Source organism: Argentina anserina, chromosome 3, assembly GCF_933775445.1.
Source record: "Argentina anserina chromosome 3, drPotAnse1.1, whole genome shotgun sequence".
Lineage (NCBI taxonomy): Eukaryota > Viridiplantae > Streptophyta > Magnoliopsida > Rosales > Rosaceae > Argentina > Argentina anserina.
In genome coordinates, this window is record NC_065874.1 from 12,061,093 (window position 1) to 12,085,729 (window position 24,637).

Here is a 24,637-nt window from a genome sequence, read left to right on the forward strand (position 1 = left end):
AAGACCATCATCATCGTCCCACTTAGTGTAGGCAATAATATCATCTTTGCTAGGAGCATGAGTGGTTCCGGTTACATGCCTCATTTTGTGCATACCTCGAAGATGAGCCGCCATAAGTCTCTTCCATTTACGGAAATTAGTTCCATTAAGTTTAGTACCCCCAAAGGACCCACTGTCAGAACTCTTGACAGATACTTTAAATTTCAGAACATCAGCTTCGTCTTTAGAACCCATTGAAAGAAAGGAATTCAAAAAAATCAGGAATTATACAGCGGAAGTACAAAAAAAAGGGTATAAATCTGTCTTGGGTGCACGTGCACTGTCAGTGAACCTACATTGACACAAGACAACCAATTCTGGGCTGGGTCGGATCCGGGTCGGGTCTGATGCGAGCCGGGTCGAATGCGGGCCGGGTCGGATGTAGGCCGGGTCAGATGCGGGCCGGTTCGGATGCGGGCCGGGTCAAAAAAGCAGTTTCGGAGACGACGATTTTCAGCGGCGGAGCGTGGGAGCTTGCGGCGTCGTTGTTCTACTTGCAGTGGTGCGACGTGCTTGAGGCGATCGTCTAGCTCTGGGAGGCGAAGTCGGAAGCGAATACAGGCGGATGAAAAACCCGACGGATGAGAGTACCGGATCGGCGAGGGGAGGTTGAAGGTACTGTTCGCTGGGTGAATCAAGAAGTGGATTCGACGGCGGCGAGGTGCAGCGGAGTCTGGCGAGGGGATAGCGAGTCCGCCGGAACGTGGTGTCGCGATTCCGGGTATAGGTGAAGGAGAAGCTTGCCGGGTCGGGTATGGCACGGCCCGGGTAAGTTCCGAGCTAGTGAAAGGAGGTCCATCTTCTTGGCCGAGTCCTTGCGTATCACCCTGGATGTGGATCTCAAGGAGGTCGTCAGTTCCGGTGGATGATTTTTCAGTCGTGACAGTGCCCCACACCCTTGAGGAGCTGAAAAACAGAAGCTTCGAGCTAGCTGCCGGAGAAAGGAAAAAAGGAAAAAATTCCCAGAAAAACAGAGCAAGATGCTCTAATACCATGTTAAACAGCGACAAGCGTGGCCCGTGGACCAACTGTACCGATATTGTCCCAACTTAACCACCTCACAGGTGTTGGGTTTTAATCACAAAAGGCCTCGGTACAATTGGTTATTATCCACCCACTTATAAGCTTTATTTTTTTTGTCACTTAGATGTGGGATCTCTCATCTTCAACAAGCGGGTTTCTCTCCAGTCGCGCCTCCAATTTTTCGTGGGCCCGAGTTGGATGCCACTTTGTCATGCCATCGGAGGATTTCCGATTGGATGGCCACTAAGTGTCGTTGGTTACTAGACCTTAGTTTCTTTCATCCCAGTATGTGGGATGTTAATCTGTCACGTGCAGACCTAAAAATTAGGTTGTACGTGAGGGGGCTTGTTGGAGATGAGAGATCCCACATCTAAGAAGTGACAAAGAAAATAAAGCTTATAAGTGGGTGGATAATAACCAATTGTACCGAGGCCTTTTGTGATTAAAACCCAACACCTGTGAGGTGGTTAAGTTGGGACAATATCGGTACAGTTGGTCCACGGGCCACGCTTGTTGCTGTTTAACAGGTGATGATCTGATACTTAGAATATTGCGCTCTTTTCACAATGCATTCCTTTTTGTTCTTGTTGTTTTGCATCTTTCAGTCTTCCAGTACAGCAGTACTCACGCACAATGTTCAAACATGATCTCCAGGAAACAAAACTAGCATGCCATAATCTTATTTAATTTACTATGCTGCAGCTATTTAAGTCCTTCATGCTCATTATTCTTCATTTGTCTCTGAATCACTTTGTTCCAATGGCAGACAGATATTAAGATATACTACACTGGTGCTGAGCTCTAATCTTTCTTTCCAGATCTGTCAAACGGCAAATCAATTTTCCAGGTTCTTTTTCTAGTTTGGCTCTGACAGTTTACATTAATTAACTGGCATTTGGATTTTTGTTCTTCACTTAGTATATAGTGATGGCATTATAGCTAAGTGCATCAAGCTTAGAATAAATCTTGATCAATCAACCAATTAAGCACCTTCCTAATTATTCGTACATTGCAACCTAATAGTTTCAACTTTCAAGTGACTTTGTTGCGTTAGAATAGTTTGATAGTTTGACATCATAAACTTTTGTTATTGAAAGTTTTCTCTCATACGAGAGAAAAGTTAAAGTGCATACATAGAAAGCAGATAAACTAAAAAGCTTAAATCTTACATTTGCAATCTTCATTATCAAAGGCCTAGGCATATATAATAGGAAAGGACACAAAGCGGATCACATAGATATGTCTATGGTCTACATGGACTATGAAGTTCCATTGACCATATACCAGAAATGGAGACCTACACTACTTACTAGGTTACCTTGGCAATTCATCTTCACTAATTGAAGGGACTTCCTCATACAAACCCTGCCCTCTCAACTTTTGAGGAAGAAAGCAACGACCCCCAAACTTCTGCTGCAAGAAAATGATCAGAGAGAGCAGTAGACCTCCAATAGGAATGATTACATCCCAAGAAGTAGAGTAGAAATCTGCAACTGGACTGGCATAAATGTAGGACTCCTCTAGTTGATGAACAGAACTGTGAGTTCTGTACAGATCATAAGCATGTGGCAGCACTCGGACCAAGGTTGTTCCAATGTAGAATGGAACAGACAGAGCCTTTTCCTTTGATTTGCAGACCATGTTGAGTAGAATTTGAGGTAATAGAAAACCATCCAAGACCAAACCAGCATAAGATTTTAAGTCCATCGAAGCACCGAAAAATCCAATGAGATACAACGGTAAAGCCTTCTTCTCCACGTCCCAAAGCTCCTTTTGCTTCCCAATTGCTGATCTTGCCGACCATGTTTGCTGCAGAAGACGGAATTGCAACAAGAAAGCTACCATTGTTATAACCCTTACAATTACCTCATGAACTGCAAGCCATCCTCCACTTCCAAGTGTTACACCCTGACGGTTGGTGTTGTGAGTGAACATGGCATCAAAGTTTAGCATAAGAGGTATCATGTAGCCAAGGGTTAGAATCAGTAGCATCAGGATGGAAATTGAGGGAAGCACATCAGGATGCTTTTTCACATGAAATTGTTGTAATGCCACAAATACACATGCTAGTGTTGTAGATACAAGAACCAAGATGATCTCCATGTCCATCCTCCAGATGGATCGTTCTGCTTCAATCATGTAACTGGCAACTGATGACAAATCCAATCGCTCAAAATAAAGAGGATCAGACTTTTTCCGCGTGCTTTCAATGCTCACCTTGATATAACCTTTATTATGACTGTGTTGATTTTCTGGAGGGAACTGGAAATTGACAAGGATATCACAATCTACAGAATCTTCTGTTGTCTGGTGAGTACTATTTAAGCCAACATTTTGGCAGCCTACCATGCACAGGCTTCCTTCTGAGTCATATATCCCTTCAGCAAAAATTTGCATCTCTGTTGCCCTATGAATTGTGTGATTGCTTGACTTTTCAACAGATCGCTCTAGCAATTGAATGCTTATTCTGTAGCTAATATTGGTGGGGATGCTGCGGTTGTAGCTGGAAATCATCCCAACAGAGCTCAAAGGTGCCAGAGTGTCAGCTCCATCTTCAACGATTGTAGCTGAGTTTGTATATTGTGTTGAGTATATAAGCTCGTCGTACAACTTATCACCGACAGAGACAGGGTCAGAATTTCCCCATGCACTAAATCCCTTGGAACTTCTAGCTGACATATCGAATCTCATGTCGTAAGAAATTGGACTTGGGTAAAGAATGGAACTGTGACCATTAGCAGGAGACTTCTTTCTTGGGCACAACTTGTTTACTTGGTCAAGTCTTGTATACTCATATTTGTTGCCTGGAAGTAGAGCCCTTCCGGCCTCACTCTGTTGAGTTTTGAATGTGATCTCTTGGAAGTAACCAGACTCTGTCTTGGATTTGTTGCTCCAAATATGCCCCAGAATGCTACTAGCGTTTCCGATTGTCCATGTTGCAGGAAACCTGAAGCTCAATCTTGTTGAACAATCACCTACATGAGAATTGTTGAAAGAATCTTTTGCATCCTGTAAGAAATGACAAGCGACAAACTGTAACTGATTTTTCTTTGCATTCCATGAACCTTCTGCGACCAAAGTTGTGTTGGGATTGAAAGGCCTTCGAAACCATCTGTTGCTGCTGTCTTCAAATTCCACCAGAACTCTCAATCTTCTTTCACTTTCCAAACAATCAATAGACTTAAGTGACATGAGCCCAGGCAAATGATCAAGCACAGCAAGTGGAGTACAATCCCTTGCAGAAACACATTTGCTTGAATATTGGAGATCAAACTTAACATAAGGTACCACTGTTGAGAGTTGTGAACAAAATCTCTCTAATTTTAGAGAACTAGAGGGATCGTGATCATCAGTTTCACCAAAAGAGGTGTCATTAGTTGAGTTGGTGTACTGGTAGTTCATCAGAGGAAGCATCAAAATAGAGACTGGATCAAAATATCTTGGATCCTTGATAATATCAGAACTCGGGATCAAAGACTCTATGGTTCCACTAACCAAACTTGTAATACTAGTGGAATTGGTGAGATTATAGAGCTTAAGGATAGCAGGTTGATTAAGTGAAGTACCTTGATTCTTGTACCTACCATATCCAACCATACAAAGCCTCTGCGAAGATTCAGACCAGAACCCCTGGAGCCTAAATATTGGATCTGCATGAATTGATCGAGACCTGGATCTACTGCTACTCGTGAAGTTCCCCTCGTAGTAATTTGTCCTGGCCTTTGGAAATCGAAGATTTGCTCGGAGCTTGAACAAGCCCTGTACAGCAGTTTCTTCGAAACTCCAGGCACGGAATTCAACTGAGTTTTGGAGCTGATGATCGTATGAGAAGTTCCAACTAAGACTACCACTGACAGTGTCTCCACCAGTGTAGTAGTAACCTGTGTGGTGATATTCATGAGGATGATATATACCGTCCGCTTTCAAGGTTGATTCTGGAACAAATGAAGCACAGTGATCACCATAGGGGATTATCTTAGGAACAGAGGATGAGACTGAGTTCAAAGAAAGGGTTGTGAAAACACAGAAGAAGATTATGACAAGCTTCAGCTTTCTGAAGATAGTCGTCATAGTTTCTTGTGAAGAGGGGAAAGATGTGCAAAGATGAAAAAGCAATGCAAGTTTGTAATGTTGAATAAGTTTCGATGTATAAACATTGTCTCTCTTGTTCATAGTCAACCATCACCCACTACTACCCAGCCTACCCCTTTCCAGGAAGAACTTAGTTTAGTTGAAAAACCAATCTGATCAGTGTTTAACTGTACCGCAAGTTTTTACCGAAATTATCTTTTGCCGAGTGTCTCCTGCCTACGAAACACATTGGCCTTACGAAGGTTTTGGTTGTACAGTGACTGCATCTGTCATTTTTTCTAATTACCGAAATAAATTTATGATTAGAGAATATATAAGTGTTAAATAGCGATAAGTGTGATTCGTGGACCAACTGTACCGATATTGTCTCAACTTAGTCAATTCATAAGTGTTGAGTTTTAATCACAGAAAACTTCAGTACAATTGAATATTATCCACTAATTTATAAATTTTATTTTATTTATCAATTTTTATATGTTGATATTTTCTTGGATCGTGACTTCCTTAACCCTTGTTTTGGTTTGAACGTTCAAAGGTATCAAATCAAAGTTCATCAAGTTTTGTCTGTATTCAGGGCGGAAATATGTGCAAGTCTGGCGGGTCCGTACCCCCTCTATGATTTGACAAATTATTTTCACAATTTCACCTGTATAATTTATATACTATCCCCTACATATGAACCCCTTCAGCCAATCCTATTCCACCACCTCATTACTACTCAATAGGTAAGACTGAGAGAGAGAGAGGAAGCAAACGCGGTTGAAAATTGAAATGATAATTACTAGTACATATATAATATAATAAAAGGAAACTATTGGCTATTACACGTCTAGAAATGTATAAATAAAGTAATAATGAGTTAATAGAATTATTAAAAGGATTGAACATATGCCAAAAAAGATTAATGATCTTGATTTTTAGACCGTAACTCTGCAAGAAACTTTATGCCAATTTAATGCATCAGCTTCTATGATCTCTACTGCATACATAGAGTTTAATAAGCTTGTCCATGAAAAATGGCAATACATAAACTAGGGTTTAGAGTTTATCATTACATAGCGTCTTCCATTGTCAAATTCAGTTCCCCCCATCATAAAATAGAAATCTTAGTTCCGCCACTGTTTGTGTTGATCTCAAGTCTTTATTGACTTGGAAAAATCTTGGCATGCTGGTTGTTTCTTCTAGACGTCGCTATTTGGACCAATTTAGGGGTTAGGGGTTGGCAGATACGTAATATTACTCAACATCAAATAACTGGATAAATTGAAAGGTCTAACTGTTTAAAGGTCCAGTTTGTGTACTTAATTTGCTGAAGCTAGCTTTGCTCCCAATGTTTCCTTTGTTGTGAATTTCTCTTGCCATGATCATATAGCTTACCTTCCATATCTGGTTGTTAGCTATCAAAAATTATATATTCAGAATTAGACATGAGATGGTGTAGTCCATCAACTCTTAAGAAAGTTTCCAATTTGTTCATTACCATTTCTTGTCATCATCTTATTATGCTTATCAGAAAGGGAAAAATCTGGCAGCTCGAGTTTCTTGCTTTTGAGCACTAAACAGGATTGCATAGATTAAGAAGTAGATTTATTATTTTTGAATTAGAGAGGATAGGAACCAGGATATAAAACAAAATCATAAGACTTTGATCGATTGTAGTCCACTTGGACAAGGAGAGAAAGAGAGGTATCAGTTTTCCAACTTGTTCCGAGAAGTTTACTTGTGTTTTTGGGTCCATATATAAATCCTGTGGTTTCAATCATTTCAGAGCCTAAAACTGTAAGTGCGAAATGTCACAAAAATATTATTCTGAATTCGATGCCGTATGGAAAAGGTATACATATCCTTGATCATATTGGTCTAATTGCGACCTTGCCCCTGCTCGAGTAAAGTTCATATATCCTTGCTCATAAAACACTTTCTTTCCTAGTGTCAAACGAGTAATTATTATTTTATTTTTCCAATATGAACTCGATGAGTAGTAACTAGAAAATATAAACTCGACCGGTAGTGGAGTCAAACAATGAAGAATGCAGAAGAGATTTGGCAAACGCTTTAATGGGACCATTCTAATAAGAATTATCTTGTTGATGACCTCTATTTTTTTTTATAAAAAATAATAGTTTCATCAAATTAACCAGAAGACACTTACAACATGAGATATCTTACACCAAAGTAAGTTATGGCACAAGAGTCAAACAAATAATAGACACTTTCATTAAAGAAAAATCGCAAAGAAACACAAAATTACCAATTATAAACTGAACATTTCATGAAACTCATATAGATGATATTACCATCACCTAAGGACCTTAATTGGTGTGCAATAAATAATATCCAGAGTTAAACAGAAAAATTTGCACTCAGTAGAATTAGGTAAAAGCCAAAAAGATTCAAGCAATCCCTTTGCCCTTAATCGTAGAGCTGCACTTAACCCCACCAGCAATCCCTCACAGAGGCGGTGGAAGAACAACACGCGGAGCAGGCTTCTTACATAGTAGGAGTGTGTGCAGCAGTATCAAACCCAATTACAGTCAGAGGCCCACCAGGCCCATGCCTATACTCAAGCCCAAAAACATAATACCCCACCCAAGTCAGTGAGGCCCAACACCACATTTCAACAACATTCCTTACTTTGTTTTTAGTAAGCCAGGTCAAGTTTACACCTTCAGGACGTATCGCAATCTGGATAGCACTTGCCAAATTAACTCTCTGCACTGAAATCCTATTTCTCATCGCGCTCATCCATCATTTTGTTGGTGTCATATGTTCTTGGCTTCCATATGGACGCAGTAGTGACCGAGATATCGAATCAACCGGGGTAAGAAGCCATATTTAAACCGAATGATTCACGTTAACCAACAATCTGATGAGTTCCATCACGATTCCAATGAAGAAGCGCGGCCAGAAGCACCGGAGCAAAATGTTGTCACCATGTTGCAAATGTTCTTGGCGGAAGTGCTTGACAAAGTTTGGGAGGAAATGATAATAGAGGAAGGGCAAGAGCAAAGGCTCCATGCCAGACCATTCAAACTCAAGCCATTGAGGCACTTCCGGAGCCTCTGCAATATTGCAAAGCTGGCCTAGAAACAATATCTAGCTGTTTCATTGATCGGTACAAGGGCGGAGCCATGATTTCATAATGGGTTGGGTTAGAAAAAAATTAATGATTATTTATTAACTATATATAGAGATTTGGGGTGGGCTAGTATTTAAAATTTAAATTTTAACACTAAAATTTAGCTAGAAAGACAAGTGTTTTAGTAATTTGAGGTGGGCTATAGACCACCGTAACCCGTGTGTAGTTACGTCCTTGGATCGGTGTGTCATTTGCCTAGAAGATTTCGTAAATGGTGAGTCTTGTCGTGTTTTTGAGTGCAAGCACATTTTTCATGTTAATTATACCTAATTTTTGTTACCTATCGTGTGTGATCGCACTAAAGAAACCCATTTAGAAAAACCCCGGTTAATGGGGTTTCAATATGTTCAAACACCTCTTTTTTGTTAACCGTAGGTATGAACGGTCAAACTATGTCCAATACAGACGAAAGTTTTACGGGGTCCCTAAATATATATACCGATCACATCTGCTAGTGTCGATCGACTATATTCAAAACTGGATGTGTCGATCGCCTAATGTATCATAACCTTTATTTTAGGTTTAGAATAAAACTATCGCATTATGAGACGACTATATGAAGAAACATTCTCAGAATCAATCGACACCAGCTGATGTGAGCCGTATATATATTTAGTGATCCTGTAAAAATTTCATTCAATTCGAACCTCTTGTTTGACCGTCGGAATTTCCGGTGAACCAAAAACACCACTAATATGCCCTAATGGAAAACCTATTACCAAGATGCGAACACCGAAAGTCGTTTACATATCTGAAATAACCTAATTTTTCTCACCGATCGTGCGCGGTCGCACCGAGGAAACCCATTTGGCAAATCCTCGGTCAATGGGGGTTTTAATATGTCAAAACGCCTCTCTTTTGGTTAACCGTAGGTACGAACGGTCAAACCATGTCCAAAACGGATGAAATTTTTACGGGTTCCCTATATATATCTACCGATCACATCTGCTGGTCTCGATCGACCATATTTCGAACTGGAGTTGTTGATTGCCGAAGTGTCCACTAATGTATCATAACAGTTATATTAGGTATATAATAAACTACTATCGCATTATGATGCGACTATATAAAAAAAACTTCTTGAAATCAATCGACACCACACGATGTGATCCGTGTATATATTTAGTGACTATTTTAAAATTTCATCCAATTTAGAACTTGTTTAGCCGTCGGAATTTCCAGTTTACCAAAAACACCACTAATATGACCTAAGTGATGACCCATTACCATGATGCGAATGCCTAAAGTTGTTTACATTATTGAAATCACCTAATTTTTGTCACCGATCCTGCGTGGTCATAATGAGGAAACCTATTTGCAAATTCCCAGTCCATGAGGTTTTATTATGTTAAAACACTTTTTTTTGTTAACCGTAGATACGGACGGTCAAACCATATTCAAGATGGACGAAATTTTTACAGGGTCGCTAAATATATATATTGATCAGATCTATTGATGTCAATTAACAATATTTCGAAACTAGAATTTATTTGCGACTTATTTTAAGAATGTTTTCTAATAATTTTTCTTATTGTTCAAAACCCTTAAATAAAAGTATTATGTTTTTTTCTAATACAAGCCTGCAATGCTTGGCCCGTAAAAGCCCGCAAGGCCTGCAAAAACCTGCTTTAGGTGGGTGGACTTAAATCTTCATATTTGTGAAAATACTCAATCTGACCCGACCCATCATTTATCTAAATGTACTAAGTCCCGGCTCGGCCCAGCCCGACCCGAACCTGTCACTCATGAGCCGGGCCGGGTCCAACCCATTGACGAGCCCTAATTGAAGGCTTAGGTTGTTGAATTTGTCACTTCTCAATTGTTTTTTTTTTTAAGTTTTCTTGGAATAAGGATGGGTAAAACCTGATGATGGATTCAAGGAAAGGCGATAATGAATAGGCGACAAGGAAAGCTGATGATGGCATTCAAAAATCTTTGAATGAGTTTATGAAAACGGATTCAGTGCATCTCCTACGTTTTTCACTTCTCTTCAATCAAGCGAGATGCCCTTTTATAGAGAAATGAGGGGACCAACCCTAATTTATATCCAATGACGTATAAGAAGCCTACGTACCTAGGATCGCATTACCCACCAATTTAAGTTTCCACGTCATTTTTTAAGTAAAAAGTAGATCAAGGTGTCTCACATCTCAATCGAATGTCACGTCCCAAATTTGTGTCAATTTATTGTTGTTCCAATAAATCAATGTAGCCATCTACTCTTAACTAGAGAGATCTTCTCATAAACAAATATCTAAGCTAGGATCCTAACCCAAGACACTATGGCGGATTCCTCCTCCTCCTCCTCCTCCTTCAATGTCCCAAAATTTCCTATTGTGATCATTTACCTCATTGGTGAGAAAAGTGGCCAAATTATGATGTTTTGGAGGGACTCGTTGCTTTTCTTCATTCAAAATTTTTGCTCACAAGTTCACCAAACCAGAAAAGATTCGGGAAAACATGCAAGACAGTAGGAACAAAGGTACACCAACAAATTTGGTAAATATCAATATGTATTTTATCCATGATCAGTGCAAGGATAATAAGCGTGTGCCGATAATTTACTTAAATGTGTAGTTTGTCACCATTTAAATTCACAATAGTTGTACGTTGTTAGTAATTTTTAGTTGCTTGATTTTATTTGTTGAATTTAATCAATTTATGAAATAAGAATTTTTATTATTATTACAAGCACTATCTTGTTTAATAAATAAATAAACTATTTTATTTTTATATTAAAGCATACCACCAATGCGTCTTTAATTCTATTTATTCGATAGTAATGTTAAATCCACCTACTTAATGAACTGATCGCACTTGCAATTACAAATTACAATCAAAGAACCCTGATCGGATTGTTATAAATCAACCATGCCCCAAAGCCACTGGAAAACCAACGTTGTCAATATCAAGTGTCAACTAAGCTTGCCGAAACGCATAGTATATAGATACTGGCATACTCCAGTAGTATTGAAGGTAGGCCTCATCGTTTAGCCCGCGGAGCCCGCAAGCCCGATGGGATTTTACCCGGCCCGACGTGCGAGAAACCCCGGTAAACCCCGCTTTCGTGGGTAGAGGTCCGGGCTTAATTTAGATATGTGGAACCCAGCCAGCCCGCCAAAAACCCACAAGGCCTAACCCGTAAAAGCCCACCAAGAAATAAAATAATGTACATGCATATAATATATTATACGCATATCAATTATATATCTTTTTTGGTAATAATTATACATAAAATATTAGATATGTTAATAATACTATGTTTAAAATTTTATATTTTTTTATATTATAACTTTAATATTTTTGTTAAAGTACGTAGTTGCTTTTGTTTCCATTTACCCTTAGGATGATGCTAAACGTTGGTTGTACTCTCTGCCTCCGGGAATCATCACCACATTGGATGAAATGACTAGGAAGTTCTTGAAACAATTCTTCCCTGCTCAACTCACGAAAAAACTAAGGAGGGAGATTCAAAACTTCACTCAAAATGATGGTGATTCACTCTATGAGGCATGAGAGGAATTTCAGGAACTACAAAGGAAGTGCCCTACCATGATATTTCGTTAGATGACTTGGTTCAATTCTTCTATGAAGGACTCGACACCACTAACAAGAGTATGGTGGATTCGGCATGTGGCTGCACATTCATAAACAAGACCAGTCAAGAAGCTTACACCTTGATTGATGACTTGGCCGACAACAATCGCCAATTTAGTTCTAAGGAGAAGAGAGGAAGCAAGAGCCATGTGGTGTATGACGTTGATACAAGGAATCAAATGGCTACTTTAGAAAGAAAGCTTGACGTTCTTGTCAAGGCATTCAATGGTTCGAGCATCAATACTCAAGCATGTGGCATTTGTTCATTCAAGGACCACATCACCGAGAATTGTCTAAATGGTGCAATGACTGAAGATGAGTTGAACTTCATGGGGCAACAAAATCCCAGGTACGATCCTTACTTGAACACATACAATCCTGGACTTAGAGACCATCCCAACTTTCGCTGGAACAACAATGCTCAACCGTCCAATGCTCAACCGTCCAATGCTTAACCGTCCAATGCTCAAGGTCAAGGACCTCGTCTTTCAGGTTTGTTTGTGCGGCCTTAGGTACCTCAAGGTTATGTTCCCTTTAACTCCAATATTCATGGGTCGAATAATACATCTGCATCTAACTATGATGAACTTTTGAAGTTCCTTGCTCAAGGGAAACAAAATTTAAACTCTGCTACTCAAGCTTTAGTTACAGGTCAACAAGCTCATTCTAAAAACATAACCGAGCTTAAAAAGCAAATGTGACAAGTGATCGACTTCATGGGCAAGATTCATGAAGGAGGTAAGTTGCCAAGCTAAACCGAGCCAAATCCAAATGTGAAGGCCATGATGACAAGAAGTGGCTGGCTCTTAGATGTTCCATTGCAGCCAACCAAGAAGGCCATGCCTTCTAAAGACAAAGAGGCCGAGAATTTCAATGCAAATGACCTAGAGAAGGACCCTGCCTCTTCTAAGGTCAATGATGTCGTGCATGAGACAGGTAAGGATCTTAACTCTAGTGGTTTGGTTTCATCTAATGCTCTTCCTCGTATCCCCTTCCCCAATAGATTCGCAAAGAAGAAGAAAGATGACTCTGATCAAACCATGCTCGACATCTTTAAGAGGGCAGAAGTGAACATGCCTCTCATTGAATGCATTCAACAAATCCCGAAGTACGCTAAGTTTCTAAAGGAGTTGTGCACCAATAAGAGGATGACTCGAGAAAAGGAAGTGGTCACAATGAATGAGACGGTCTCAGCCGTGCTCCAAAGGAAGCTACCACCTAAGCTCAAGGATCCAGGGAGTTTTTCTATCTCTTGTATCGGTAACACAAAATTTCATAAGATAATGCTGGACTCGATCGATCAGTTACTCAATTAGATCACTTGCCTATTGAATTCAACTACGTACGTACATAGACAAAGCCACACACCCCCTATTGAATTCAATGTCTTCTGGTATAAGCTCTGTCGGTTGGCCAAGGGAAAGCTCAAGTTTCCGGATTCTGCACCAGAGGATCTGATGGCGGTTTCTCGCAGGGTTTAGTCCCCAGGTGGAGGCTCTACTTCCTATGTGTGGATCCTAAATCGATCTATTTTTCTGCTAACACTTCTCAATCCCTAAATAGTAGGCTTGTCTCCTGAGAGTGGATCTTGAGTTGTTTCCTTAATTATCTATTTATTGTGTTATTTGTTTGTGTCTATGTTCCTATTCTTAAAATTAGAAATTTCCTTCATTTACTGGGTTTCTAGGTTTCCTTCTTCGCCAACCAAACAGTAAGTTTCCTAGGTCCAAACACTAAGTCCCGGTAAGGCATAAGCAGAGCAGAGAAGATAGCTACCCTTAGGTTCCAGTATTCTGAAATCATTGTTCTATCCTTTTAAGTCTAGTGCTAGATCCCTTTCATCTGGCACAATGAGCAGATCGACTTTTCATATCCAACTCAGTCTCCTCTCGAGGGTCTAGTCTCTCCCTGATCGAATTTCAGACGTTATTAACGAAAAGCAGATCGAATACCAGTCAAATGATAATATTAACCATAATGATTTCAACATTCCCAAAGTTCCTAGTAGTGAAATTTATCGAAAGAAATGGAATCTCGCCTCTTTTAGAGGACAACATCACAATAAATCAGTAGAACAAGTTTATGCTCTAAGTAAACAACATGAACCTGCCAACTTCTTATTTCAGATTCAATTAAAAAACAAAAAAAAGATGGCCACAACTTCCTCCATATTCGATTAGTTCAAATCGGTGTTAAACCTTTGACAAGGCTTGGCCTTAATGCTTCTATTCTTTTATGTTTAAGATATGCAAAGTTTACTAACTTTAGTGATAGTACCCTTGTCTTAACTCAATCAAGTTTATGCTTGTTCAAGATCTGAAATATTCTTTCTTGATTTTGTCGAACAATTACATGAAAACAAACATATTCAAACTTTAACAAAAATAAAGTGGTAGACTGTCAATGCTAATTCTACTCAGACCACCACAATTAGTTGTAGTCATTCTCCTAAAGAAACAATAATTTTCATCACAAATCAGTCCCAGTCCTGGGCTTACCCTTTAGAAACCCTATTGAAGATCCAAACGTTACAGAACTTTACCTAGATGCCAAGAAAATTATTGAACAGAATAATTATACAAATCAAAGCTTAATTACCATTGCAGACCAACTAGACAAAATTGAAACAAGAATTGATCATATTACGTATAAATTCAATATTCTACCTAACTCTAAAATAAAATCCCCTATAATTTATTTCAACAGTAAACATATGTCGATGGCAACAAACAGTTATATCACAAATCACAATTTTACACAACCCGAAATTATTGGCATACTTTCTTTTGGTTTTACCGGAATGCTTCATTCCTAGTGGGAAAAACATTTCATTTCTAATGCAAGATCTGACATTAAAAATGCAATTCTATGTGAACCTGATGGAACTCCAGTTTTTTACCAACGATGCAACATGGGTGTTTCAGAAGCCATAAATACCTTATTTTACACAATCATTCAACATTTTATTGGTACTCCAAGTCATATTACTTCTAGGATTCAACCAACTCTGTAATTTAAAATATCCAACTTTGAGTGATTTCAAATGGTACAAAGATTTTTTATCTCTAGAGTAATGCTTCGAGATGAGTAACGAACCATTTTAGAAAGAGAAATTCATAAATGGTCTTCCAAAACATTTTGCTCATAAAAGTAGACAAGTTCTCAGTAACGAAACAAGATTCATTAACTATGATTCTTTAACCTATGGAAATATTATTATTCATCCAAAAAGAAGGAATGAAAATGTGTATTGACATGAACAGTTCAGTTCACACGGTCAGTAGCTGATCATGTAATTCATGCTCAACCACCATTGGATGTAAATCTAAGGGTTGAAAACAAAATAACTCAATTTTAAAAAGATTTTCCTCAACCTTGGATTTACATTCAATGGTGGTTGAGCATGAATTACATGATCAGCTACTGACCGTGTGAACGAGATTGTTAATGAAACTAAATTCTCAACAGAAATTAGAAAAGAAATTAGCTAAATATGAGTTAGGCAATTTCTGTAAACAATATGGTATACCATCTTTACTACCTCTAGATGAAGAACGTCATCCAACAAATTTATTCCTCATCATTCAAAGATGAGATTTAGTCGTCACAAACCTTATTTTCACAAAAGAGAAAACTTTCAATCAAACAAATTTTATTTAAAAAAATAAGCCAAAAAAAAACTCGGAACAAAAAATTAAACTCTCACTCTAAGAAAAGATCTTTTGATAGAAGTAAAACAAAAAATTTTAAATGCCATAAAACTGGCCATTTTGCAAATAAATGTCCAGTCAATACTACAATAAATCTATTAACACTTACACAAGTTGAAAAAGAAAATCTAATCAAGGTATTAGAATTAAGAAATACAGATTCAGAGAATGACATAAGTAAAGATATAAAATCATTATCATAATCCTCTTTTTCCGAATCAGAAGGAGGTTATTCCCCCCTCTCCAAAAATTACTTTTGGTTGCAATGATGGTTATTGCAAAACAATTAATATTCTTTCTAAAGAGGAAGAACAACAACAATTATTAATTCATTTAATTGCTAAATTGATGATCCTGATTTAAAATCTGAGTATCTCAAAAAATTAAAAAAAATAATTACCCAAGAAGATGTTGATTAAACTCCTTCACCAAAACTCAGCTTTACCTCAACATTTGATAGGTTTAACAAAAGTAAAAAATAAAATATCATCCATGATTTACAAAAAGAAATTAAAATTATTAAAACAGAAATTCATGTCTTACAACAATCTCAATTTAATCTTATGAATGATAATACAAAAATCAAACAAGAATTAAACATTATTATATTTTCTAACTTACAGGATAATAAACAAAACATTGGATCAAGAAAATAAAATCTCAAATAATGAAGAAGCCTCTGCTTTTGAACAACATATTATTAGTATTATTAATCGTATTCAACTTAATTGTATACTACTATCAAATTCAGAATCAAAGATTTTGAACTCATAACAATAGCTCTAGTTGATTCCGGAGCTGACCTTAATTGTATCCAAGAAGGCTTGATACCTTCAAAATATTTTGAAAAATCTAAAGAATCTCTCAGTTCAGCAAATGGTTCAAAAATGAACATCAAGTACGAAATTCCTAGAGCTCACATCTGCCAAAGCAATGTTTGCTATAAAACAACATTTGTTTTAGTCAAAAACCTAACTGATCGAATAATATTAGGTTTACCATTTATTACCTTAATTTATCCATTTCTTGTCAATTATGATGGAATTACTACTTATCATTTTGATGAACCAGTCAAATTTAATTTTCTTTCAAATCATGAAATTCACACTTTAAAAAGCATTGCAAGAAAATTAAATTTCAAAAACTATCAATTGCATTCAAGTAAAAACTAAACAAATTGAATTTCATAAAAGAAGAAATTAATTTCAAAAGAAGTGATACCCAACTTCAAGATTCTACCCTTCAACGAAAATTTAAAATTTTGAAGAAAAAATAACTAAAGAACTTTGTTCTGATCTTTCTACAGCCTTTTGACATAGTAAGAAAGACATTGTTTAGTTACCTTACATAAAAGATTTTAATGAGAAAAGTATTCCTACCAAGGCTCGTTCCATACAGAAGAATCAAGAAGTAATGGAATTTGCAAAAATGAAATTAATAAATTACTCAAGAAAATAATAATTCGTATCAGTAAATCACTTTGGTCTTGTGTAGCCTTTTATGTTCAGAAAAATGCTGAACTTTAAAGAGGTACTCTCCACTTTGTCATCAATTATAAATCATTAAACGCATTTCTAGAATTGATTCGATATCATATTCCCAACAAAAGAGATTTAAATAACAAGTTAAATAAATCATTTGTTTACAATAAATTCGACATGAAATCTGGATTTTGGCAAATTCAAATTAATGAAAATGGCAAATACAAGACTGCATTTGTCACACCCTTTGGTCATTACGAATGGAATGTAATGCCTTTTAGTCTTAAGAATGCTCATAGTGAATTCTAAAATATAATGAATGATATCTTCAATCCATACAATCATTTTTCAGTTGTTTACATTGATGACGTATTAATATTTTCTCAATCAGTAGACCAACATTGGTGTTGGTTGCATCACTTAAGTATGATTATACGTATTTATGTGTGAAGTTACTTACTCCCAAGTATAGGAGATCATGTTTTAGTAAGGAAAAAATGTAGAGTATCATACCAAAAGAATTGGGGGAAACTCAACTCTAATTAGATTTCCGCAAGAAAAACATGCATTCTAACTTTTTACAAGTTCACAACCTTAGCCCTTTGGAAGATAAGAGTCATGGAGATTGTATTAACAAGTGGTAGTGAATCGACTTGGTTGATTTTAGAATTAAGCTAAGCAAATTATTTCTTGCACAAAAACAACAAAGAAAGGTAAATGTAGAGATATAATCAAAAGAGGAGTAGAGACTTAGGCATTGCACCTATCCTTACTCATGCACAAATGTAGCTAAAGATTAATGTATAAACATGTTTGACAAACTTCCCCCTAGTGCTTTGGTGAAGCTACCAAGAAACCAACTAATCATGCAATTTAACAAAGTCTTTTAGAGCCAAATTAAATCACACAACCTTAGTCTTAATTATATTACCTTATAATACAAGTGGGCTATGTAGCACAAGCATAACACCCCCTTAGAGTAATTACACTCATGACACAAGCATTAAGTTCAAGGTAAGAAATTCAAACAACTTAATATTTCCCGTAAGAAACACTAAGCCACCACCTAAAAGCTACCCATGCTCACGGATTCAAGAAATTGTGAAGTTCAAGTTCTGATTCATTAATTACCTAAACATGTTTCTAGGTGACAAAACTAGCAACACATTTAGTAAACATTTTAAGTGTAGAAGCCCATAAATTCAACATACATCAACATCAATTAATAGTAAAATGAATTCATTAGCATATGAGCTTGGCTATGGCTAGCCTAGCCTTACTCCAACTACTCACAACCCATTAAATACAACAAACCCTTGAAAATAAAATACATCAAAAGAGAAGTAGAGTAAAGAGAGAAGATATTGCCAATGATTTGGTACAAATGATACGAAACCATACCTCTAAAGGTTCACTACCTACAAAGATGTAATAAGAAAGAAAGTGTTTCTAAGTATGGTATTAATGGGTTCTAACAAAGGAAGAACTCCATGAACACCATATTTTATCCACACAATCTAAGAACAAAGAACAAGGGTTGAGAATGACTATGAGTAGAAGATGAAGAGAGTGAAGTGAGTATGTCTTTGGTAAGACCCCTGCATCATCACAACTCTTTACTCCAACCCAAATCTATGAAACAAGTTTGTGATTGATCAAATGTGTAAAAGATCTTTACTTTTTGGTGAAAACCCAAGACACTTTACATTTCTCTTTACACAACTTGATATCTATGACTTAGGCCTAAGAAAACTATGGAAAAGATGAAGTTTTGATGGAGTTTTAGTGTGGTGAAGGAGATTGCACGAATTTGGGAAGAAATAGGGTATTTAAAGGTCTTAGGGTCACAAATGAATGGTGGAGATGTAAATGGATGAATGATTAGATATGGTGGACAAATGTGGAAGCAAAAATTGTGGATCTTGTTCTTGAAATGATCACATTCATTTCTCTTCTTCTATTTTAAATTTAAATCCTCAATTCATGGAGCACAAATTGTGGATCTTATTCTTGAAATTGTCTCATTCCTTTGTCTTCTTCTATTTTGAATTTGAATTGTAAATTAAAATCCACAATTCATGATTCACAAATATGCTTCATTGACTTATTGACTTTAGCCACCACCATTTCTGACAACCACCTTCTCATCGCCTGAGTTTAACCAGCATTTTCCGGCGTTGACTTTTGTTTTCTTGTGAAATCTCCACATTTGCTCTTTTTGGCTTGAAACATTCACCTGAATTCAGAATGTGCGCTAAATCCACTCATTTTGACGTGTTTCCGATCATCTGCACATTTTCCTAACATAAATAGGAAACGTAATAAGAAATAAATAAATATATAAAAATATAAATAAAAAGAATAAGAATAAGACAAACATTATTAGGTTAATATTAATTTACATTGGAAACACCTTCACCAATTATTTTCTATCATAAAAAACAATGGGTTAGTTGTTTCCATTTCAAAATCAAATTATTTCAATCAAACATCAAATTCTTAAGATTCAATATACATCATCTTCAGTAACAACGTTTCCTTGGCACATTAAATTACATAGCAAATTTCTATCAAAACCTCTTAAATTAATGCAAATCTTTATTTGACAGATTAAACAAAAATTCTCCTCCTTGGTCAAAGAAATGCAAATCTTTACAACGTTGTATCCATACATCTGTAGTTAAAGAAATCAAGAGTCATGTTCAAACATTACCTTGTTTAGGAATTCCTCTTCTAGATGCTTTTAAAATTGTTGAAACTGAGGCTTCAGGTGTAGGATACAACGGTATCCTTATATAACAAATTTCTCCTAGTCATTCCGAACAAATTGTTCGTTTTCATTCTGGAGCTTGGAACCCGGCCCAATTTAATTACAGTACAATCAAAATAGAAATTTTATCGATTGTTTTATGTATCAGTAAATTTCAAGATGATTTATTAAACCAAAAAGTTTTAGTCAGAATTGATTGCAAAAGTGCCAAAGATGTGTTAGAAAAATATGTTCAAAACATTGCTAGTAAGTAAATTTTTGCCAGGTGGCAATGAATTCTAAGTATTTTTTCGATTTTGAAATTGCATTCATCAAAGGAAGTGACAATCACATTCCAGACTTCCTAACCAGAGAATTTGCAGGGTGCTTCATCATGTAGCCCAACTCCTCTAGTTCCCGCCGAGATGGAAAAGAAATAGGAATCTTGAATCACCTTCTCCAGTAAGAACAGAATCCAGTGAGTCATCCAAAAGTTTATTTCCCCATCCAGGTCATACTCTCTTGCCAATTCAAAACCAATACAGTCCTTTGAATACCACTCTCGATCTTCCCAGGCCAAATTACAAGTCAGTTTTAGTCAGTGATTATGGTCCTTTTAAAATTGAGTCATCTTCTCATCCCCCAGTATTTGTCCATCATCCAAAGTCATCCCCCCTACCAATTCAGGGCTCGTGAGTTCTGTTTCTTTGCAGAACTATTTTTAATCCATCTTAAATCACTCATTGCAATGGCGAAACTTTTTTATGGTCCAAACAGTCATTATCCTCTTGGTAAACCCTTATCATTCTATCACAAGTGTCTCAAAGGCTCTCAATCTGTATCAATTAAAGAAATTCATGAGAATAATGATCCCACAAAGAAATTTTATACCATTCCTGTTATATTAATCAAGTTATCTCATTATCAGATTGGGGCTCTGATGCTTTCACCCTCCACAAATTCTACGATTGCACATACCATGATTATATAGAGGCATGCTATACATTTCAAAAAACAAAGAGGCATGGTATAAAGTTATCCTCCATCAGAAAGAAGATTTCAGTCATTCCTGGTTCCTCAAGTTCGACAAGAAGTTTGTTTGCAAGTTTCCTTTATGGTTTGGTGAATGGTGGGAATATCATGGTCCTAACCGTGATCTCCTTCCCCCAGTTCTCCAAAATACAGTCAAAGAATTTTCCAAAATAGTCCCTCATACTACCTATGAAAAGAATTTCTCACCAACCCTCATTTTCATGTCAAAATATAAAATTCCATGGATTCTGAAATGACACTATGAATTACACAATGAAAATTGTGTCTCCAGAAACTTTTTGGTCAAATGGTGGGATAAGTTTAATTCAGACAGAATCTTGTCCCAATTTCAAGATGAATTCCCACCAATACAACGTAATACTCTAGTCACTCCTCCAGTCACAATACAAACCACTACCATCTCTCCAGTTTTGACACAGTCCATTACCAGAACTCCAACTCCTACTCCAGTTCTGTCACAACCTATTCAGCCATCCCCAGCAGAAGTCACAATTGCTCACCAGCCTTATGCAGCCTCTCCAGCTCAGGCACAACCTGCTTAGTCATCTTCCATCCAAAAGGCTAAATCAACCAAATCAAAGTCAATCAAGTCATCCACTTCGATTGCAGTTGGATTACAAGAAATGGCTGATAAACTAATACAGCAAGCCATCAGCTTATCCCAGTAAGTTGTAGATTTATTAGCAAATAGTCAAAATAGTGATGATGATTCCTCCTCTGAAGCCTATAGTGAAATACACAATCAAGATGCAACTCCCAGTCAACCTCGCAGATGGGCCGACTACCAGGACAGTTAAGATCCGTTCGAAATGTAGATCATGCCCAATCAACAGTCAGTAAAAAACCAATCAGTAAAATTAGTCAAAATCAACTTTTCCACCGAAGCTACAGTCACCTAGCATATCACTATTCATGAACATCGACTTTCACTATTCATCCACTTGCCAGGCAGTCTACTATTCATCAAATAGTAAAAAACATTTTTATTTTCTATATATAAGGAGCTTCACTCCTTCAGTTAAGACACCCCAGAATTTTCTGATTCCTCTATTCTCTCCCTCTCTAAAAAAACCAAGAGCTTCTTCATTGTAATAATTCTTTCTTTGTAATTCATGCATAAGTTCATAGTCAACTAAAGGTATATCAGGTTAAGTATGAACTGACCATGGGTTGTACCTCCAGTCCATTGCACATAACAATGTAATCGAGTACCCTTAAGTCATCCATAAGAATTCATGTTTTAATCAATTGTAATCCAGTTATTATCAATCTTAAATAAAAGTTGATCTGATCTTATTTAAATAATCTGATTAATTTAAGTTATTTACTGTTTACTCTGCTTATTACATGCTTTCGACATCTCTGGTAGGGATCTCTTTTTTGGGTATTTTAAAGTGATAGCTCATTCACTAACTTTTCGATTACATTTTCACATCTCCACCGTTTAATTTTTAGAGTCTAATGTGTATATCGCCCCTGTATAATTTCAGCCAAAATGGTGATCATTAAGGTATCAAACTTGGTGAAAACAATGGACGCACCAAATCTGTCAACACTGGAACAGTTCATGTTTATAAGTTTAAATCCAGTTTTGAATGCCTTAAACAACTCTATTTTAGCTGAAATTTTTCAGATGTGATCTATACATTAGACTCTAGAAGTTGAAGGTGGAATGTGAAAATATAATCGAGTAGTTGGTCAAGTGATATATCCCTCACTAGAAGAGCCATGTGTGTATATATTCAAGACCTCACCTTTCAAAGAAAGCAAGAATCGAAGAAGAAAAGGACATGCTCACCGAATTACCAGAAGACGTTCGCCGCCACATTCTGTCATTCTTGTCTACCAAATACGCGGTGTCCACTTCCATCCTTTCAAGGAGTTGGAGAAACCTATGGACCTTGGCTTCAACCAAAAACCTAGAGCTTGATGACAGCTTATACTGCACCCGAAGAGTGATTCTAAAACCATTCGTCACCACCATCCTTCTTTATTCTCCGATTTTGTGAACCGCGTTCTCCGCCTCAGCAGTATGCCGTCTATTCAAACACTCAAACTCTGTTGCTCCTACCCTTATGACTCAGAACACATACGGCATGCAGATACAATGTCATTGAGGACGATATCAGAGTATACAGTCAGAACCCTATCAAATTGCCTTCGAATTTGTATGGTAGCACTTGACTGGTGGTACTGAAATTAAACGCCAACGTAAGCCTCGACTTTCGGGACTCCATCTCTTTCCCAAGACTCAAGGTGTTCTGGATAAAGGTTGACGACACAAACGATGCTAACTTGACGCAAAAGCTTTTCAGTGATCACATCTGCCCTATTCTTGAAGAGTTGGTCATAGAGGGTGAAATATTGGATGAGAATAGGAGAGTGGCTTTGTTGGTGATATTGAGTTCTCTTAAGAGGTTGAAAATCGAATACCGTTTAGCGCATAGTTTTCCCGGTGGTATTGAGTACAACTTTGTGTTGTATTTCCCTAACGTCAAGTCGCTTGATATCCATGATGACTTCTTGGCCAAGTTAGTGCTAGGGATTTGAAGGTTCTGAACTATGCAAATATTAGTATTGGACACCCCTGTGCGGATTATGCAGCATTTGATCTTTATGGCGATGTGAATCCCACTAAACGGGCGTTTGAGATCCTTGAAGAGCTCTCGAATGTCAAGTCCCTATCCTTATCTGGTGGTACTACAAAGGTATGCGCGCAGTTCTCCATACTCTTAGATATATAGGTTTTTACAGTAGTACTACTTAATATGGTTTCAGTTGTACTAATTTGGATGTCATCTCATGCATGGCAGGCTCTCAGTTCTTCCTACGAGACGGCGGAGTACACCAGCTTAGATGATGACGAACAAGATGCATTACTTATCCGCATGAGAAATTTCAAACTGTGCTTTCGATTTTGACCTGCTTGGAGCTGGGTTTCCGTACCTGTGGGAGCTGGAGTTTTCTTTTCCTTTTGTAACAGGAGTTGGATTTAACTAGTTATCGATACAAAACAGTATTCCGGAGACCCGAAGGACCTGTTCCAGAATGCATGTTGCTTCATCTGAAACAAATTGCGATCTGGGGATTTCAGGGGGAATCACAGGAGCTGGAAGTTGTAGAGTTCTTTTTAGGGCATGCAGAAGTGTTGCAAAAGATGAATATTCATGTCCAAGAATCATCACCAAAGATGATGTTTTCCGGGTATGTGTTACAAATCCCAACAGTTTCAGAAGCATGTCAAGAGATAGTTACACATACATGATGAGATTTTTTTGTAGACCAAATCACACATTAGAGAAATGAAAAAATTCATGAAATTGGAGTAGTTGAAGGCTGATTTTTCACCGATGTTTTTCTACCCGTTCTTTTCTTAGAGAATTTTTCATTGTACTGACAGTTGCGTTTTTATAAATAATGAGAACCACCAATCTCCAGGAACGGCGAGGGAATTACAGCCTCGATAATTTTGCTGCATCTTGTAAGCATAACAGTGACATCTCATCACTGTTACACAACCACTGTTATGCTAGCAGAGACCGTTGCAAAGTTCCCTGAACAAGGTCAATCGACTTGATGTTACACGAAGCAGAAAACTACGAGCACTTGAGGAGCTATGTATGACTTTTGTTTCTAAAGCCTTGTATTCCAGTGGATGAAACTTATGGACAACACAAGCAAGACAAAAATATAAAAATAAAATGAGCGAAGATAAAGCAGAGGAAGAGAGAAGTGATACCAACATTAACTTGAC

At 37.3% G+C, this 24,637-nt stretch overlaps 2 protein-coding genes across 2 annotated transcripts; one reads left to right on the top strand and one right to left on the bottom strand.

Annotated features, from left to right (window-relative positions):
* Positions 1-2,376: 2,376 nt before the first annotated feature.
* On the bottom strand, positions 2,377-5,133 carry LOC126787071 (uncharacterized). Its single transcript, XM_050513005.1, has one exon. The coding sequence runs from the start codon at positions 5,131-5,133 to the stop codon at positions 2,377-2,379; it is 2,757 nt and encodes a 918-aa protein (XP_050368962.1).
* A 7,542-nt stretch (positions 5,134-12,675) lies between these two features.
* On the top strand, positions 12,676-24,148 carry LOC126787072 (F-box/LRR-repeat protein At1g52650-like). Its single transcript, XM_050513007.1, is given in 7 exon segments — positions 12,676-13,077; positions 22,605-22,821; positions 22,824-22,967; positions 22,970-23,413; positions 23,416-23,591; positions 23,697-23,799; positions 23,802-24,148. Coding segments are annotated over 7 exon segments (1,833 nt in total).
* Positions 24,149-24,637: the final 489 nt, after the last annotated feature.